Raw genomic sequence first — 21,616 nt, forward strand, 5'->3', positions numbered from 1 at the left:
TCATAAAAAGTAAAAGTCGTAGGGTTTTAAAATTCCTAATAACATCAACACATGTATGCAACCGATATTCCCAATTTAGGTCTCTTGTGTTATGGCAGTACCGGTAATAATTATGCTGTACGTATGATATTTTTTCTCTCATTAAATTTTAAATAACATGAAAAAAATCTCAAGACTATGAAATGAAGATTTTAATTTTATATTAAACAATAACTTATTGCACAAGGAATGTGTAGATTAAAAAAACAAAATAAATTTTTCTATTTAACAATTGAACATTCTTTAACAGTATAGAACACATGTACAGCACAGGATGATGAATTTACCTACAAAAAGCAGGCATTATATTAATTATCTAAATTAAGTCATATCAGCAACTCATTCCTGAGCATTTCTAGTAAAAAAATCACAAAAAGGAGGAATAAAATTAGAACAAAATTTGACAGTAAAATATGAGATAATGAAAGTAAGCATTTGAATAAAAGAACTTGTCTCGATATGAAAACATTTTAGCCCTGTTATTTTTTACAACTCCAATTTATTGGGGAAAAACAAATTTATGAATAACTACTGATAGTTGAATTCAAAGAAGTACCGGTAAATGTAAACAAAGTCTCTTCGTAATAGAAAATAAACTGAAGCTATGTTGATTTTGGTTTCTTATACATCAAACTATCTATTAATTCCCATGTTCAAACAAATTTTCAATACACATGTATGAAATAATTCAGCAGTTGACTATAAAACTTAGAAATAATGCAAGTCTCTTGCTAATAGGTGGTTTTCTTTTTTTAAACCTAGAGATCTGTGTGCTTCTTTGTACATGGCAATTCTACAATGCATGCATCATAAATTCATCAGCTTATCGTAATATATCTTGAAAGTTTCATAAATATCACAATGTACATTTTTAAAATGTATTCATATGCACGAGTATCCTACTGGTACATGTAAAACCAGTACATGTATCATCAAGTGAAACACAAACTGAAAAAAACTTTAATAATGAAAACAAAGTGTATTTGTAAAAGTTAACAAGTCAATGATGCAAGAAAAAATTGTGTTTTAATATACATGTATCACCAATATATAGCTAGCATGCTATAATTTAAGACTTCATGAAGCTGCACTCATTTTTACAGCAGTACCATGCACAAGCCTAATAATTGCCAGACTAATATGAAAAAAAAAATTTGACCAAATCAAACTTATTAATGTAAATATAATTTATGCATTGTTGATTCTTCAACAAAAGACAACAGTATATGGAATACCAAAAAAAATTTCTATCCAACATTAATTTTTTTCCTAGGTTAATAGCCTCAAGGAGTAATTTGTAATTTTTTAAGAGAAAGAAGAGTATGATTGTCTCAATTACATAATACTCATAGCTTTAATGGTGGGAACAGTATGAACTAAACCTGAGAATTTTTTTCTAAAAATGATGTACGGTACTTGTTAGAGGAACACTGAAACTCTTTTAAAAATATCACACTGGAATTCAATAGATATTTCAAAGCTTTCATCAGTATCACAATTAATATTGCAAATACCTATTACTTCGGGAAAGAAAATGTATACAGAGTGAAAGATTTTATGGTGGATTGGGACATCTTCAGTATGTAAAATAACAAAGTCATACATGTAAACTCTACTTTTTATCTTCCACATCTTTAACAGGCTAGATCAGTTAATGAATGATTTGCATTTTTTTTTAAACTTTTTATGTCAAAATGCATTAATTGCAAAATCAATGTTAATCTTTAGTTTTTTTAAAAAGTCATTATATCTTTAAAAAAAAAAATAATGATCTATGCAACATCTTAAAGTGTCCTATGCCACCTAGTAAACAACCCTAGTTTTTATACTCATCATCTCTGAGACTGACAGACACATTAATTAACATGAATGCCTATTCAGAAGCAGAAAAAATTTCATCACATGAAGTAAGATATGGAAATGGTAAAGTACATACACAAGTACAAGTACATGTATACACAAAGAAAGGCTTCAACACGACACTTTATTTTCTTTAATACACATATCTTTACCTAATTACTACAGACACCTATAAACCATTGCTATTACACAGAATCGACTGAACACTTGTAATTGTACAGGGGATTTGGACTTGACTCCAGAGGATGGGTTTTCTCTGACACATCCACTGGTTGGCTCTGAATCCCAGATTTCCCATGGCCAGTTCCCGGTAAAACACGGTCACTCAGTTCAAATGCCTTATTATCCTCCTTGTGATTATGAGCCTCTTTTTGAATTGACCCTTTCCTAGGGGTCACTGCTTGGATGGGGCCCTCTGGAGGGGATTCTGCATTTTCAGAATTGTCCTCACTACTCATGTAAAAGATGCCACTCTTTTTACTGTGAGACCTTGATCTTGGTTTCTCCTGCGGAAGTGGCTCATGATTTTCGGGAGAAGTGGCACTGTTATTTTCTGGTTCATAGTAATCGTCTTTTATTGTCACATCTTCCTCGTCCATCTGAGAAAACTTGAGAGTTCCCTTCAAAACATCTCTGACCTAAAAACAAATGTAATGCAATGTACTTAAAAAAAAAAAATTATGAAACATTTTGCTCTGGTACATAAGAAATACAAAGTTACAATAAAACATAGATAAAAGTTTGACTGCATTGCATTTTTTTTTTAAGAAAGAGGAATTGAGTGAGTTTTGCGTATCTAGTACAGTGTAAATTAATTCAATAGTTTTGTTTTCTTTTGAAACAAACATGTATTCTTCTGAAATATTAGCATGACTGAATATCATACCTAAAATATGTTACGATATGTACATGTACATGTATTAAACCTTTATTTGTTTAGGAATCATTCACTATTGTTAACAGGTGGTGAAAGGTCAAGTCTCAACTAGGACTCGAACCCAGAGCATCTGGCTTACTATGCAAGCACTCTAACTACTGAACTATTGAGAAAAGATGTATTGACTGACAGTCACACACCTGTTAACCCTGTATGGTTGAACATTTGTGTAAAAAATCAGCTCAAATAACGTTACATCCGCCATCTTGCCGTATAAATTTTGACGCTTGTCGTGTAAAAAAATTTATAAGGCAATCAGTTGACGCGATTTATCCAATGACGTCAAGACATTCTAGTCCAAGGTAAAACAATTGTTAACCTTGTGACACTATTTTCTCTATGTGTTATAAATAACAACCAAAATAGCAATACCTGTTTTATTCCTGCTATGGCTAACAGTATTTCATCCTCATTTTCCAGTGACTGATGTAGTACCTCAAACTGAAGTCGCTCTGGAATTATACACACATCACATAAAAATATGAACATCATAAATCTAACATTGCTAGGCAATTAAAACTTTATTTCTTCCAACCGCTTCTTTGCAGACTCATCTGAGATTGAATAGAATGATGCTTATGAAACACAAATCTATAGGATAAAAGAAAAGGGGCAATATATTGAAGTATGATGTCCCTCCATCTCAAATATTCTAAGAAAATACAGAGAAAATCATATGAAACCTCACTTTGTTGAGTCAATTAGCATACAACAACCATCTAAAACCTCAGACAAATAATTCACTGAACTGTACTAATTCATTCACAAGGATAATTTATACTCTATACAGATTGAAGACTTCTCCATACTTTCATGAAGAAAATATATCACCAATGCTAACATACATGTACATGTCATGAACTATCATGAACAGTAGCATGATTTCATTTTATTATCTTTATTCTTATACCATCAACAATGAAGGGCTTGGGTTTCAAAGAATTAAAACTACTGCCTAAAATAATAAATCGAATGTCTTACTGATGTGACTGTCCAGTTTGTTGGCACAGTACAGAGACATGGATTCTTTCTCGTTTATCTGTCCTTGTAGCTCCCCCATCCTATGCTCCAACTCAGCCATCTACAACATCACAAACACAAATCAAGATAGCTAGCTTTTTATTCCAAGTCAATCAGTTAAGATTTTCTTTTTTAAGTACTGCAGCACATATATGAACTACTATATAATGTGTTCAGTTTCATGTAATGTCAATTTCAATATCTATTTGTTTTATTCATATCCGACTTTTATTTATGCATTTTGACAATTAACTAAAAATGTCTTTATTCCCTATAAATGTATTGATAATATACATATTATACATACAATATTACATAATATTGATAAATGAAATTAATTCACAAAGTTCAATTTTACTTTAAATGCACACATCACTTGCACTGACTTGTTTTGATAACTTCTTTCCTTTGCCTTTCAAATTTGGTAATGTGGAGAATTTAGCAACATTGCCGTTCATTGGACCATCCTCTTGGTTGTAAAGTGTCATGTTAGCAAATCTGTCATTGGTTGGTTCCAGGCGTGCCATGCTGCTAGGCGACGGGGTTTGTTTAAACATGGCGTCTTCCACCTGGGACAGACTAGCAGAAGATCCTCTCTTATGCTGGGGGTACTGCGGGGTTCCTGTACATGTAGATATATTGGAAAATGATAATGTATTCTTGATATTAGAGACAGCTAGATGACACTGTGAAAAAAAATCCACCTGACTCAGTCATTAGCTACTGGTACTTGCAGATACTGATAATCGTTCACTTTTTATTATGTTAGTTCATTTGACTTGGGACAAAAATTTTCCATATTAATTCATTAGCTAGCTGATACCAATAACAAAGAAAAACATTATCACAGGTACATTCACTTTATTTTAATGAATATCTTTTGCTGGAACTTACATTGTAGATGAGTAAGAGTTAACAAAAATTCTACTAATATTTACATGTACGTGGTAGTAAGAAATTTTGAAATATGTATGTTTTCTTCATAAAAGCAAGTAAAGAAATTATCATGCATTAAAAAAGCGTATATTATATACAAGAAAATGAAAATGATATAAATATAATTTATTTGCAATTTTAAAGTTGGTTACCTGGACATCCAATTTTTGCATGTTTCACAAGGAGAAATGTTTGTCAAAGAATATGCCAAAAGCCTGGTTATAGCTTTTACAAATTTTACCATGACCATGTTAAAAGGCATTGACCTCTCCATATATGAAGCAAATAATTCCAACAATCATTCAACTAAGTCATATACCCACTAAAATTAAAAAGCTTTAATATGGGCAGACCAACAACATAAAGCACCAAAACCAGATACTCAAATCTGAAAATAAAATTCTACCCTAAAGTTTATGAAAGAGGAAGGGCGAGGAAACCAAAATGGAGACAGAAAAACAAGACAACATCCAGCCACGACACCCAGTTTACCTCACTGAAGGGCAGTATTATTTTACCTGGCGAGATATCAGTCTGAAGATTCATGGGCACACTAGAGGATTTGTAAATGGATGGCTTGTTTCCATCCATTTGTAAAGTTTTGGGTCTCATTTTGCGTGAGAATTCAGAGAAGCTAGATGTCATGCTTCCAGTCCTGTGGTGTTTGTAAGTACTAGTACTGGTGTTAGTGGAGGCTACAGGGGAAACCAGTGTAGTGTAAATTAACAAAGCTAGTACAAACCTATTTTGATTCAATGCTATATTCTCACATCATAGGAAAGATTATTAATAAATAGATTTTTTTACTCTATAGAAGAATTTCTCAAGCTTTAAATTCTTATGATGAATATGAAAGCATGTATCGTTAATTTTCGATGAATTGCATGAAAATTAAAATAATGGCTGATAACTCATGTGTCAAGTCATGTAAATACATATAAGTTTGAGCGCCAGCAAATAAGGAACATCATTGGAATAAGATTATGACAGTAATAAATTAAAACTATGATATGGAACCTTTTTGCATACAAAAGAGAAGAAAAGGTGGTGATCCCCCTTGCCTAGCCTATACGTTTATGTACTTGTGGGTGAAACAGATGAGTATACCCCGAGACCTATATATTGTGAGGTAACGAAGCGAGATAAATGTAAGTAACATGTGACCTACTTGTGGAGTTGGAGCTGGCCTGTGGGGGTGGTTTTTGGGAGACAGGAGACTTGACATTGTTTACAGTCTGGTAGCTGTAATGAGGTGGTCGTGGGAAGTGCTACAAAAAAGTCATCACATATAATATACATCAGCTATATCTCCTCCAAACAGAGATAATTTTCACATTTTTTAAACAATCTTTCATTGTGCCTGACAATTTTATTACACATACATTAACCACCAATTTTGCTAACACAAGCACACAAACATACACAAGAGCATAGTACGGTACATAATATAAAAATCCAAGTTAGAGGATATAGTCATTACTTCATCCAAAACACTGCAATTTTTTTTATGTTTTAAAAGCATTCACACAATCAATGCCAGCAAATTGGCTTGCTTTGCTCATGATACACCTACTTTGGGTTCTCTCAGGTACTGGGCCTTCTCTATCAAGTAACCTATGTCCGGCACTGGGGGGTACCGCATCAAGCAGGTCAGGCATTGTGGGTAATCACTGGACAACACTGAAAAAAGGAGAATAACTCAATTTTTTAATTGCCGGTAAAAAAAAAAAATCAATCTTGGTTATTGCAATGAAAATACAACTGGAATATACAAAGTCATGTACCTATTTTAACATTTTTGGCCTGATAAGCTATAAAAATTGATTAAGAAGACTCATTGATATGAACGCATGCTTACATAGATCTCTGATGTACAACAGCATGGCCACAAATACAAAGTCCACCAGTTCAAATCCCACACCGTCCGCAAAGATGGCATCCCATAAAGCCAGGAGGTCCTGCATGGGGAATTCCCGTCCAAACAGAAGTCTTATCCAGCGTCTGAAAAATAATTGAGCTTTATTCATTAGAACTATTCAAACAAAAACATCCCAATCTATTCAGCAATCAAGTTAAGTGAATATGTATTTTTTTTTAGAATGTTTTACTCATTACTTTAATAATCAAAAACATCTGTAGTAAATATTACTTTGAGAAACTTAATACGAGTAATTGTTTAAAGACAACTGGTTTTCTTTAGAAATAAAAGAGAAACTACTCGGTGGATGTATATACAGTCAAACTTCGTTATCTCAAACTAAATGGGACTGTTTAAAAACTTATCTGAGTATTTGAGATATCAAGGGTAAAATACTTAGAATATAAGGGTTTGAACTGACAAATAACTTTGACATATCCATTGTATTTGAGATATCAGTGCTTGAGATATTAAAGTTCAACTGTATTCCCAAGGTGTCACATCACTACTTGCTTTCCATATATGATACAATCGCCAGTAACCCATGTTTGATTCACATCATGTATAAAATATGAAATAAACTTTAACAGAATCAGTTTGTTTGTGTCATAACCAAATATTCAGAGGAAATGTTGTTTATTATCTCATCATCTATCACCAAAACGAGAACACCTGAAACCTGTGTTACTAATTTTTGAAGAGCCTTTTTAGGGCCCCTGACTTACATTCCATAAATCTGTGGAGCTATCTTCAGCACTTACTTCCATAGATCTGTGGAGCTATCTCCAGCACTTACATTCAATAGATCTGTGGAGCTATCTCCAGTACTTACATTCCACAGATCTGTGGAGCTATCTCCAGCACTTACATTCCATAGATCTGTGGCGCTATCGCCACCACTTACATTCCATAGATCTGTGGAGCTATCTCCAGTACTTACATTCCATAGATCTGTGGAGCTATCTCCAGTCTCTCTAGATGTCCATGCAGCTCTACATCAAACCTCTTCAGGATGTAGTCCTGTATCCGAGTCAGCTTGGTCACTATGGCATTGGACGAGTTCAGGTCCTGGGGGCGCGCAAAGGGGACGGAGCTCAGCTTATCCTTGCTCTGAAATCATGGAGAACAAAACTGAAGAATGTAAGGAATGCTCAGAAAGCTTTTTAAAATATCCATAAAGAATAGAGAAATTTTCATAAACTAACACCTCAGTGCTTTTTCTTACCTTTAAACTTATTATCATATGATTTTTATTGAATGAGAAAATTTTTTTTACAGACCAATACTTCTTGTACTCTCAGGAAGAAGTGAAGACTTCGACATGAACATGAACATTTACATGTAATGAGGAGAGTCCTTACCCTGTTGACTGGAATGTCCCTGGCATTGTACCATGGTTCTACAGTGCGCATTATCTGACTCAGCAGGGCACTACAATCAGAGAGTGGGTACCTATCAGTTAATTTTCTTTGAATTGAAGTAAAATTCTGTTATTGAATTATTTTGTATACACTAAATGTGGTGGTCAAATATTGGGGTGTTTGTGGAAATACCCCAACAAAGAATACACAGTTTCAATAAATTATGAAAACACAGCCCCCTATAAAAAGAATGCAATCCACAACCCCACCCCCAAAGTTTAATGGTATGCATTAACAGGTATTTTAGTACAAAATTGTTCAATAACATTCAAAGACAATTTGTCACACAATTTCTTTTTTTTCTGCCCAATCTTTTTCTTTTTAATCAAATTTATAATCAAAGCTCTGATCAGAAGCATTTTTTCTTCACAAAATAGAATCATTTCACATTTGAAAAAATTAGTGCCCACTATGAGCTCTGAAAGTTTTTCTTCCAGCGACTAAATATTTTGTTTACACTTACTAAGCATCATGTTCAAGATAAGCAGGGTCCATGATCTCCTTCACAATATCCCTAAAAATAGGGAGAAACATCTTAATTACTACCAATTACTTGTTTAAGTATTCACAAAACATATACATATATATACTAGCTGGTATACACAAGTTTTAAAATAAATAAATTATCGGTACATATATATAATAATCAAGAAGTTTGCATTTAATATATAAAAAAGGAAGCTACAGATTTATGCGAGTACCTTGCATAAAGATTCTAAAAAGTACCTAACCTTTTTGTTGTCAATGAGAGTAAGGTTTATCAAATAAAAAAAAGAAGAAAACAAAACCAAAATTATTGCAAGACATATCTACACTAAAAGTTCAATGGAAATACATAATAAATTTGTTAGTAAATTTCTGCTGATTAACACATTCAACTGTAAGTTCAAATTAATTAAAAAGATTTGGTACATGCAAAAGAGCAATTCATTAAAAATATGGATCTTATTCAGAAAGATTATTTAGATTACTGGCAAACTACAGATGGAAGCAGGCAGCAAGTGGAATTATCTCATGTACAGTGTAGGGTATCATTACTGACAAGTACACCAATATAACTGTCTTAACTTTCTTTTTCCAGTAAAAATACATGTATAAACAGTGTATAAAAACTTATATTAATCATAATTCTCACATTATTGTATCATTTTAATGATTTTTTAACTTAACACTTGACATAATCACCCCCCCCCCCCCAAAAAAAAATTCTTTTTTCTTTCATCATTGACTTAAAAGGGTGGATTTCTTGAAGCATAAGCAGGCATGTAAAATTCATACAAGAGTGACAGTGTGTAAATGTAATTATATCTGTTTATATAGGAATAATATAAATGTACATACAAGAGTTTTGGGATAAAATATACTTTCCATCACCAAGTGCATTTTGTCCAGAAACAAAAGGGCCATGGGCCACATCATTCACCTGAACAACTATTTACCGATATTTTTACTATATCAAATAAAATTGTGGCAATATCAAAGACTATCTTGCTTATTAAACAATTTAAAATTAAGTTATAGCAATTTTTTCTCCCATGAATACTTTCCTTCATATTTCCATAAGATATTAGATCAATCTCCCATATTGTGGTCCCTCTCTGGTTCCTCAGGGTTATGATTATGTTTAAGTTCTTACTAGTTTGGTACTTCTATGTTGAACATTTTATTTTTCAGAATGACGAAGATTTTCAATGTTTTTTTTAATTCCAGTGATCTTTAAAATTAAATTTGAACCTCCATTGAGGCTAACAAGTGTTTATGGCTTAAATGATTGTGAATCAAACGTATGTATAAAAGATTACTAGATATTGGAAAAGTAGTATTGGAGAATACATATAACATTAAAATGCATGGGGAAAAATTGAAGTGACTGACAACTCCGGACAAATTTTTATCAGAAAAAGCTCACTTGAGCTTATGGCTCAGATGAACCAAAACTGCTTCTCAAATTTCAAATGTCAAATTGCTAACCTGTCTGGCTCATTTATCTGGCTGGAAAAATTACCAGGTTTTTATTTTACTTCTTCATTTTTAAAAGTATTTGTTATCTAAGCTTTAGAAAAACATTTATACAATTTCATGAATATTTGAAACATATTATTCTAGCATGAATAAATGTCTCTCTTTCCCAATTCTCTCATCTTACTCTCTAACAACATCATCCTATCTGTGTAATAAATAATTAAAACTGTATGTATATACTGGTACTTTAGATTCTGGCTTGATTAATGTGCTCTCTCTCTCTCTCTCTCTGTCTCTGTCTCTCTCTCATCAATTTGTTTTTCACATCATCAGTAATTGATAAAACTTAAATCTAATCTAAACCACACATCTCATTAACATTGTGATAAAAAAAACCCCAGATTTAATAAATCTGTGCATTACATGTGACTTTGTGTGATCAGAGAGTTCAAGAAAATGGAAACATTTTGTTATCTCGCCAATTCTGAGGTAAATTGATCTATACATTTAGTTGAGTTGTGAGGGACCAATGTGTATATGAGACACTTACTCTAACGTTTCAACCTCAGCAGCATGGAGAAATGCCTGGTGATCACAATGGAGTATGAATATCAATGGTGCCAGCAGTTCATGCATTCCCTGCAACACAGCAAGAACACAATCACATGTCTCTTTAATACAACACAGCAAAAATACACATCACATCTCATCAATATACTGAAAAAATTAGCTCTCTGTGAAATTTCTGTAAAGGTAACATTTTGTCTCAATGGATTCACAGTTTTACAGATTATAGACTTTGACAGATAGAGAACTTGGTTTCTTTTGAAACATTCTTTTTTTCAATCAGAATTGGCTTAAAATTAAACTATACACTTTCATTCAAGGGTTCCTAAAAATCTTTATCGCTATGCAAAGATTTTTTTCTTTCTGCATTAATTCCATGCAAATGTGCAATAAATAAAACAGGCTTTATTTATATAATCTAAGCTAAAGATACATTCATTTTCTGAATGATAAACAGGCATGCATTTCTCAAATTCAAGTGTGAACATATTATAGGTAGCATACAGAAAGGGCAGAAAATGAGACAAGATCATGTGAAAATGACAGACCTGTTTTAGTATATATTACTGTGAGAATATCAGAAGAAGAAAATCTGCATAATGTTCTCCATGAAAATATTACAAATTATTTGACTGAAGGTAAATTCAACATATGAAACCTTATGCTCATTGGAAGGTAGAAATACAATCTCATTACTGTTGATTTCTTCAAATATTAAATCTGTCTACATTTGTATTTTATAAGTGCTAAATATTTGTGAAAGGTTTTCACTTACAGTAATTTCTGCATGCTTGTCTGCTGAAATTTTTATTGTGATACAAGTGTTTGAATCTAGATTTTTTTTTACCAAATTTATATTTATTTATTTATTTAAATCTATAGCAAGCACACCAGCAGCTGTAATATGCCTAAGGGGTAGAAGTAAAAATTAAAGTGGACGGTGAAAAAGGATCCTGTATTGCTTTGTGAAGAATGATTTTGGTGCATTAAAAATCTTCAGCTTGACTATGATTCTAGATGGACAACTTTTCGGGGGGGGGGGGGGGGGGGGGGGGGGGGGGGGGGGGGGGTCAAGGGAGGGGGCAGGTGCAGAGATATGCAATATGTGATTGAAGACACCATCTCTTCCAGAGTCCTCTTCAAAGCAAAGTAAGCAAAAAAACTAGCCTAATTGTTTGTATTTTTTAGACTCTTCCCCCCCCCCCCCACCCCATCCCTCAATTCATTGATGGTGAAAAACAGAAACTAAAAGTCATTCCAGGAACCATCTCATTACAGGCAAAAGCAATCACAATACCTGCTTATATGAAAGTTCTGGGTACGTTTTACAGAAGCAGAACAGAAGATCTAGCATCATTTCTTGGATGGCTTCCTTGTGAAAAAATTCTACCTCAGGAAAACTAAAAATATTCAATGAAATGAAAATTCTTAAAAGAGATAAGAAAAAAAAAAAGATTACATCTGTAAAAAAATTAAGGGAGATATATGGTATGGTTTATAGCAGGAATTGTTCTGTCCTAGGAAAAATCTCTCCAAAAAAGTGTAGCTAGGGAAGAAAACGGGAAGCCAATGCATTTATTCTCTATCACATCAGATAAAAGTAATATCTGTTGGAGAAAAAAAAGTGGAAATATGTTGAAGTTTTTTTGAGCCACCAATGTTTAAATGCTGAATATTGAACCCTTTTCACTGGAATACAAGTCAAAAATGTTTTGTGTTATAAGTTTACATTTAGGCACCTGAAAATATCCAGTACATTAAAAAAAATAATTTATCTGTATCCATGCTACCTATAATTAAAATAAATGTGATGGTTATATGTGTTATACAACTTAGCTTTTTCCGGTGAAGATTTAAACAGAATAAGAGTTAGTATCTAAAGGTGGACTATAGTACTTCCACAATTGAAAACTTAAAGAAATATGTACATCATACCAATGAAAAAGAAAATAGATAATGTAGATGGGTATGCAAAAATTATGTACATGTACAAATTTCTATTGAGCATAGTACATGTAAGAGATAGAAGCAATGCTGACAATATTGTGATGTATTCTAGCTTTCAAATGTATTGGCAATTTGCTACAATACTCTCATGCTAAAGACTAAGCCGACTAAAACAGAGAAATCTAAAACAACAAAACAGGAATACAGGTATATAAAAGAGAAGAACAAAATTTTAAAATATGATCCTTTGGATTATAACTAAGTGACGCATATTTCTCAATTACTTTTTTTAAGAACTTCTTCATTATTATGATGAGATTTCATATGAAAAGTGAAAAAAAATTCATGTGCTATATCCCAAAATTTTACGTTATTGAGATTGATTAAAGGTTAAAAGAAAAAGACAGCATTTTTTTCTCCTTTCAAGAGGAATACATTTTTCAAAATTTATTCTTCCCTTTTTAAAATCATCCCATAAAACGCAAATATAAAATCTTAATCCACCTGTCGATAGGAAGTATCAGCATTTAGTTTTGCATAAATAAACAAGATGTCCACCATCAAATTTCGCACTTGATTTGACTGGAAGAATGCAATCCTAGGGTACCTTGATAAGCAAAAAAAAAAAAACAACTCTGAAGTTATTTATTTGCCAAGTAAATTTAGATACACAATACCAACATGCAATGTAAATTTACCGAATACTTGCATCTTTACAATTGTATAAATACAACGTACAGTGTATTAATAATGCAATAGAGTTTGAAAGGGTTACATATATTTTATTCATAATACATGTGTATAAGATGAGTTGAACTTTAAAAGTCAATTTACATACGATTTAATCTAAAAATATATCATACAAAACAACATCCCATCAATACAATGTACCTGTAAAGGACTGAAATATCATATGATCACTCCTGAAGAAACTAGAGGTACTGTGAGCAAGCTCACAATTGATACCCCCCGCTAAGAAAAAAATCATAACGCGTGTATTTTTGCTATTATAGAAAATATTGGATGAATCTATTTCACTGTCCATTTTCTATAAATAACAACTGCTTTATTTTTGAAAACTGTTAATTTTTAGCATCTAATATTTCCAATAATACATGACACAGACAGAATTTAGCTTTTTTGAAACAATGACCTTGAACTTTCTCAATTGACCTTGGGTCAAGGTCATGACACACCCATTAATCATAAGCAATCTTTGTGTGAAATAATAACTTCCATTGTTTCCCCATAAGAAAGATATGGACTGGACACGAATTTTGCATTTTTTCTGCCAGTGACCTTAACCTTGCCCAAATGACCTTGGGTCAAGGTCATGACACACCCTTAGGTCATAAGCAATCTTTGTGTGAAGTAAGAACTTCCAATGTTTCTCCATAAGAAAGATATGGACCGGACACGAATTTGCACTTCTTCTGCCAGTGACCTTGAACTTTCTCAATTGACCTTGGGTCAAGGTCATGACACACCCTTAGGTCATAAACAATCTTTGTGTGAAGTAAGAACTTCCAATGTTTCTCCATAAGAAAGATATGGACCGGACACGAATTTTGCACTTCTTCTGCCAGTGACCTTGACCTTGCCCGAATGTTCTTGGGTCAAGGTCATGACACACCCTTAGGTCATAAGCAATCTTTGTGTGAAGTAAGAACTTCCAATGTTTCTCCATAAGAAAGATATGGACCGGACACGATTGCACAGACAGACGGACAGACAGACAGACAGACGGACAGACGGACGGACGGACAAGGTGATTCCTATATACCCCCCCCAAACTTTGTTTGCGGGGGGTATAAAAAGTCAGCAAAATGATAAAGGTCAAAGGATAAAGGTCAATACAAGGTCACTTACGTTCTGATGACATCTTGTTTGATGGTCAGTCTAAGCTCATTGTCCAAGAAAAATTGGTTCCAAGGACTCTGTAACCAAACAGTTTATGCACATGTAAGTACACATATACCAGCCAGAAAAGAAATACTAAAGAACATAAATATAATACTAGGTTCACTCAGACCTATTTACTGTAATAGAAACCCAGAGACCTTAAAACAAAGGTCAAGGTTCACAATATTCATTTATCATAATGTATGCTTATTTGCTTGTTAATTGTTTATCAGAACCTATGATCAAGAATACTCTAAGTATTTTCTTCAGAATGTAGTGATTTAAAGAGTTTGATCAAACAATAAACATATTTTTACTATAGTACATATTTGTAGGGATCTGACTTAATTTAACTTGTCAAAAGGCTGTGGTCCAGTAGAGTGCAGTTTGAAAAAAACCTACAATACCTCATCAGCCTGAGACAGGGGGTTGTTGAGGGCTAGATCTGAGGCACTGCAATCGACAGCTTTCCTGGGGTTCACTATAAGCTGTAACAAGGGTCATTATACATTAAGTCATTATGTATTAAACATGTGTTACATCACAAAATAAGTATACATGTTACAAGTTCCCAAATACATCAACTCCTCCCTACATGTGTTCAATAGGTTTCTTTTACATTCAGCTAATCTAAGCAGAACGTCCAACATAAATTGACTACTTCCCTACAATGGAAGTGTTCAATAGGTTTCTTTTACATTCAGCTAATCTAAGCAGAACGTCATTACATGTACATGGATATCCACATGCATAATTATGCATATGTACATGACTATCGAATGTCAAACACTGATTCTGCTGTTTAGCTTCTAAAGTTATGTTTTTTATAAAAATTTGTTTTTTAAAAATATATATGTGTAAAACATGATGTAACAAACTATATCCCAATCCACTAGCAATAATTTTGTTTTAGACATTTGGAGGACATGCAGCTATAAGCTTTAATTACCAGTATATCTCTTTGTTTACGCTTACCCTGTCTTTTAAATCGGTGTATTTACTTCTTGATTTCCTACAACTGTTCTTCCAATGGTGGATGTCATCTGGTAAAACATCCAAGAAAACCTGTGTGCATGCAAGAAAATATATTAAATGACAGGCATCCTGCCCCTCTCTAACAACGAGGGGTAAATTGTCGAATTGCCAGGTGAAAATGGCCAGTGATAATTTATGAGGTTTTGGGAGAAAAAATATCCGACATATACCAACATTGCAATGCATAAAAAATTACTTGAATTTAAACATCAAGTGCTTTTGTTACTCAAAAATTCCTTTCCTTGTTTTACTTCTAAAAATTTATAAAATTCAATCATGTCATCTACATAAAATTACACTGGTCAAAAATTGATATCAAGTATAATAACAAAGAACAATTTGACGGAATTAATTTCTGAACTAATCAAATGAACTGCTTATTACAAACCTTCCAACACACGGAGCGGAAACGACTGCTGCGTAGATTTCCATTCATGGCATACAACCTGAGCTGCTTGCGATAATTCTTTCTCTTGAATAACTTCTCCCATTCTGCACTGAAATTCAAAGTAAAAATAAGTGTGTCATTCTTCAGTGTACTATCATTTCATTCCATATACTAGGCATACACGTACTTGAATTTTTACAGACTATATAATATATGTATGTACATGTATTGATATACATGCATGCAATAATGTTTATTATGGTGCATTATGTTAAGCGTTTTGTATGCTAAAAGAACCATATACCTACATGTATCATGAAAACAAATCTGTACTTGGATGTGCATGTCATTTAAAAGTACATCTGTATAAAATGAACCAAGTTGACAGGTTTGAAAAAGTCATAACCAATAGAATAATCAAACTAATTACTTTTCTTGTCAGATATCATGAAAAATGTTGATTCCTAAAATTGATGCTTATGAAGCAACCCCCTCCTTCCACTTACACACAGCATCTCGTCTTTCAGATAAAGTAAAATATAGATAACAAAAAATCAATGGTATCAAACAGCTAGATCACTGCAACTGTGACAAATATTACACTGTCCAAACATACTGAGGGATCAATATCAGTACATCTCAAACAATTGAGCATACATTGTATCAGGTATTAATTCTACATGTATGTCATAGATGCACAGATGTTCAATATTTTATATTTACAGGGTGCACCTTAAAATTGTTCATTTTTCGCCCATATGAACTCTCCTCTTTTTATTCATAAAATCTTTAATTCAAAACGTCTGTTCAATTTTCTAACATTACAGGAATGCATCTTAAATTTTTCTATCATGTTTGAACCCTCCCATTTAAAATCTCCAATTCAAAACATTAACAACAAAAAAATTATTCACAAAATATTGCAAAGTTTCCAAACGGATGAAGGTCTAGCTGTTTTCCTTAATTCCCTAAACTTTGGAAGTCAGCATAATTGCATTGACTATACATGTAATAATATTTTAATAACAATTTCTTACACATTTTTACCTGTAGGAATTGAAGGTACTGGCACTAGGTGGGTCGGGTTTCTCCCAGTCATCTAAGCTGTCCTCACTTTGCTGCCGGCTAGGTTGTTTGTTGTTGTTGTTTTCTTTCTCAGGGTCAGTACTGTCCCCAAAGTTCTCCAGGGTGCTGAGAATGTCCTCTTTGGTGGGGGGTGAGGGACCCCTCCCCTGTGAGGGCTGGGCCGCTGCTGCCTCCTTTTTTCTCATTGACCACATGGCAGCTGGTTCAGCTAGGTTATCATTTTTATGTCTACAAAGAAAGAAAAATGTTTCACTAATATAAAAACAAACTGTATCACATAAATAACAACAGTTATTTCCATGCAGCATTGAAGAGGGAGATCCTATGCAGGGTTGACACAAATACTCACAAATACCATATAACAAATTTTTATGCATGCAATGCTGTCAGCAGATATTATCTGACAGAATTGCTACTTTAGTATTTATAAAGAACCCATGGCTATCAAATCTTACTCTGCAATAAGACAAACAAAATGGGATTTTTACGTCCTTGTGCCAGTTGAAATATTTATCCTGTTGCTTTGAAAACGTCTAGACACCGTCATCGGGAGTACATCTAAACCATAAACATAAAAATCAATGAGTCTCCCAGGCTTTCCACTAAACCAGGTTGGTGATAAGTTTATTGTGTATTCATCATATCATAAGATACATTATATACATGTATGTAAATTTTTTACAGATGTACAAATACACTAATGGTAAACTGCTTCTTATACTCATCATAGTTAGGGTTTAACTGCTACAGTACTCTGAAGTTTCATTATTGAGTAACATATGTTTAACTTAAAGGCTTTTTCCCCTACAAGTATTCATACCTACAATGCAAAATCATTAACAATGCACATACAATGTGGGACCTTTCTTATCCTTATAAAAAAAGAAAACCGACACTTGAAAATGTTGCATATTGTGTCATTTTCATTTATCATCTGCATTTGCTCGTAAAATATCAATAAAACTACATGCCTGTTTGTTATGCGAAACACAGCATCAAACTTTCATTAAATTTGATATACAAATTGATAAAAGACATTAAAAAAGATTCCTGATCAAGGTAGTGAATATAACTCTTGATAAAGATGTGATCCCTGCAGGAGACGAGTTTTTATTAGTAATTATTTTGCAATGAGTCATTGAGATGAAGACCACCAATATTGATTATATGATGCACAATTTAGTTTATTGCACAAATTTGAGTGATGCATGAACATGATGAAAGTTTTTGATGTTAGACACATAAAAGCTCTTTGATTTGATCACTTTGGTTGCATGGCTAACCAGTATATACATGTATCAGATGTTTTGATTTTTACTAGAGTCACGATGTACAATCATTATATATTCAATTTGGTGGTGGTATGAAATTAGATCACCAATATGGCAATAAAATCAAATCACCATTGGCAATGAAACCAATTTACTTATTAAAAAAAGAATTAAACAGCTTCGAAATATTATTTTTAAAGATTAATAGAGGTCATATGGCTAACTTAATTATTATTACTTATTCATTCACATACAAGAGCATGAAATATGTCTCTTTTTTAAGTATCAAGCTATAGTGCCCGTCTCAGTGTCAATTTTCTCATCAGAGTTCAATCTCAGTTCAATTTTAGATTTTCTACAAAATACAGCAACTGAAAAGTCATCTCTAAAGTCTAATTAACTAGCAATGTAACTAAAACAGTTTTTTTTTCTCCAATCCATTTGTTAGTTTTTAATTATTTTTGGGGAGTGTGGGTGGGGTGGGGCAGGGGAGGGACTAACCATAACTCAAATTTCAATTAAAATTAACTCCTACACTCAGGAATTATGAGTTAAACAAACCTTAGGATGAATTCATATAAAATGACTACTATAGTCATCATGACTTTGATGTTTTTAGGTGGAAGATTTCTAAATACTTCCCATGTTTAGACAGTTTAAATCGATTATTGTAAGGAAAAAAATATATCAGATTTTTTCCTGTCAAAGTTTAATTATTTCCCCTTTTTATGTGATAAAACACAGACCTATAAAATTAAATCCAGTGAAGAAACTTTGTTTCGATCCTTTTCAATATGAAAGTTGATTATATTATAACATTCTGGAAACCTTCATCTGGTGATAGCTCCTAGGAGTGTTGAATAATAAAAAATATCAAATGCAATATCATAAATATACATGTACATTGTTTATTTCTGCTTGCTATGCTACCGTAGTAATATAACACTTTGATCATGTGTTTATCTCATTGATTATGTTGTAACATCTTACTTGATCATTGATATAATTATTGAAAATTATGAATTGAAAGATTCAATACTCATCCAATCAGGCAAATCAGTGTTTTAAAGAATATGCAATAAGCATGCATTTAAAACTCCCCTCCCATTAACTCTGTTTCATTTGATAATGCAACCATCAGTAGGAGAGAGATAGTTATGCTGACTCTAGCCCTTGGCTTGAGACAATGCCTTAAATATACCAGTATATACCATGATTCACAGAGCTGTAAGTCATCATTTGATATAACTACATGCATGTACCAGCTTCAGTTGCAGCAAATGTTTACATCATAATATTATAATCGAAAATAAGCACCAAACCATGATCTCTGAGAGAGACAAGAGGATTGAAATATATGATTGAATAATTGAATAACTGACATTAACTGCTCCCCTGGTGGGCAATATTTGATATGCTTCAGTATTAACAAATATCAGCCTTATACAAAATGAGTAAAATGTTCATATCTGTGTGTGAATTATTATTGACAGCACAATGATCAACACTGGAATTTATGGTTTGACAGTTCCAAAAAATGTTGATTTGTTCATAATTATTAACAATTCACTTGTCACTTTCTTAAAAGTAAACAAAAGTAAGCCCCTATTTCTTGATATCTAATGAAATGTCTTGTAAATACAACACACATTTTGTCAAATAATTGTTTAAAAATGTTCAGCTGTTCTAGTTTTTCCCCTGGCAGGAGTTCACATGTCAGTTCAATAAGTTGGGCACAGCACCAAATGTAACGGGATGTGAAAAATATATATAATGACGGGCCAGACTGGAATTTCAACCCAGGCCCCCTGAATCTCTAGTCAGGTGCACGCTCTAACAACTGAGCTATCTGGCCCCGGTATTCGAACCAGTCTGACTGTCACATGTGTTTATTGGCTTCTCCATTCAAATTGTCACAGCAAAAAAAATGTTAATATGTAATATGATTTTGATTTGAAACTATAATTGCATTCACACATTGAATTGATCTCAACTTTATAGCATATTCGATATAATCCATTCATATGCATTAACCCAAACACTTGTGCTGTATTAAACATTATTGACAATTTGATTATGGCAAATGATATTATAAATATATCCTATATTTGACAGTTGGATTGACTGACTGAATCAGATAAACTTATCAAAGAAATAATTATTTGGTAAATAACAATATCACCGGTAATTAAATAATAACCATTTCAATTATATGCATATGAATATAAATACCTTTACATATATATATCACATGATTCATTTATAATCACAGACCTATCAGTATGATTTTAATCATAGTTTATTTTGTCATGTGACGGTTTGAATATGAATTGACATTGTTTAATTGTGTTAACTGTCTACTGCTATACTAAATGCATATTCCTAATTTTTAATTTGTTTAAATCTGTTTAATAAAATTTATTATTGTTGTCATTGCATTACTAAAAGAATGAAATATTTACACTACAGTAAAAATATTCTGCTTACCGGAAAATGATGTCAGTGGAGATCGAAAGTTCAACAATATCAAGGTCATAGAAATGTTTGAATGGTAAATATTGAAACTGACATTAGTCAACTTAAAAAATATATAAAAGTTTGTAGTAAAAAGTGACAAATACCAATTTTAAGCTGACTGGAAAAAATATTTTTAACTACCAATTTACTTCTCTTTCAACGAAATTAATTTTATGTCTTTCCGGATTGCATTGCTTTATTGGTTTTAAAATTAACATATTAGAACGTCTCGAAAACCCTGACTTTCCCGAAATAAGAAGAGAAAGTCAGAAGAAGTTGTGTATTTTGTGGTTGAAGGTGATTGTTATGAATTGTTTTCTTTTTATTTAAATTGAAAATTTCTACCGCAAACTTAAATCGTTAATTTTAATGTAATTAAATTAATGTACTGTATTGAATAAGGTTAAAAGACAGCACAGAATATTTTCTTTCAAAGCACACCATTTCTCTGTGAGTCTGTAGTACTCCAATTCTCTATTCAGAAGTGGACAGGCATAGCCTACATCCATCTTTACTATGGCATTCTAATATCTTTATTTTAGTTTTGTTAGTCATGAATAGATTAAATAAACTGGCATAGGATTATTTGAAAGGAAAGTCACGGCCTAATTAGGGGCGAATCTTAGGTTAAAATAAAAATTAATATATATTTGATACGTATATCGAAAACGGTGTGATGTAAATGAGCAGAGTTCTTGAAATCTTTTTTCCGCTGTCAGTCATTTGGACTGACAACCATCAGAAGTTTGTCAGTCCAGACTGATTTCTATCAGTCCAAACATTTTCAATAGAAAGATGAAAAACTACAAG

General features: G+C 32.6%; 1 protein-coding gene across 7 annotated transcripts; it reads right to left on the minus strand.

The window, feature by feature from the left end:
- Positions 1-183: 183 nt before the first annotated feature.
- LOC128175785 (TBC1 domain family member 5-like) lies at positions 184-20,906 on the minus strand. 7 transcript variants are annotated; one of them, XM_052841642.1, is made up of 20 exons: positions 20,777-20,906; positions 16,980-17,246; positions 15,933-16,041; positions 15,485-15,574; positions 14,917-14,997; positions 14,477-14,544; positions 13,112-13,214; positions 10,644-10,732; positions 10,103-10,123; positions 8,595-8,645; positions 8,072-8,141; positions 7,651-7,820; positions 6,651-6,793; positions 6,366-6,472; positions 5,961-6,060; positions 5,311-5,487; positions 4,243-4,478; positions 3,818-3,917; positions 3,209-3,288; positions 184-2,537 (listed from the first exon to the last, which is right to left on the minus strand). In XM_052841642.1, exons 2-20 carry the CDS (start codon positions 17,210-17,212, stop codon positions 2,085-2,087), a joined length of 2,481 nt encoding a protein of 826 aa, XP_052697602.1. In that variant the 5' UTR covers positions 17,213-17,246; positions 20,777-20,906; the 3' UTR covers positions 184-2,084. The 7 variants fall into 7 exon arrangements, with proteins under 7 accessions (XP_052697602.1, XP_052697589.1, XP_052697595.1 ...); XM_052841629.1 differs by lacking the exons at positions 13,112-13,214; positions 20,777-20,906 and adding exons at positions 11,958-12,060; positions 19,036-20,390; XM_052841635.1 differs by lacking the exon at positions 20,777-20,906 and adding an exon at positions 19,036-20,388.
- Positions 20,907-21,616: the final 710 nt, after the last annotated feature.

The sequence above is a fragment of the Crassostrea angulata genome, chromosome 1 (genome assembly GCF_025612915.1).
Source record: "Crassostrea angulata isolate pt1a10 chromosome 1, ASM2561291v2, whole genome shotgun sequence".
NCBI classification, from domain to species: Eukaryota; Metazoa; Mollusca; class Bivalvia; order Ostreida; family Ostreidae; genus Magallana; species Magallana angulata.

Bases quoted from the DNA above. Each gene is read 5' to 3' on its own strand.
- LOC128175785 (XM_052841642.1), bottom strand. From the start codon at position 17,212: ATGTGGTCAATGAGAAAAAAGGAGGCAGCAGCGGCCCAGCCCTCACAG. The intron at 8,646-10,102 runs GTTAGCAATTTG...CCCTATTTTTAG, and splicing joins CAGATAAATGAGCCAGACAG to GGATATTGTGAAGGAGATCA. The intron at 6,061-6,365 runs GTAGGTGTATCA...ACTTTTTTGTAG, and splicing joins AGTACCTGAGAGAACCCAAA to CACTTCCCACGACCACCTCA.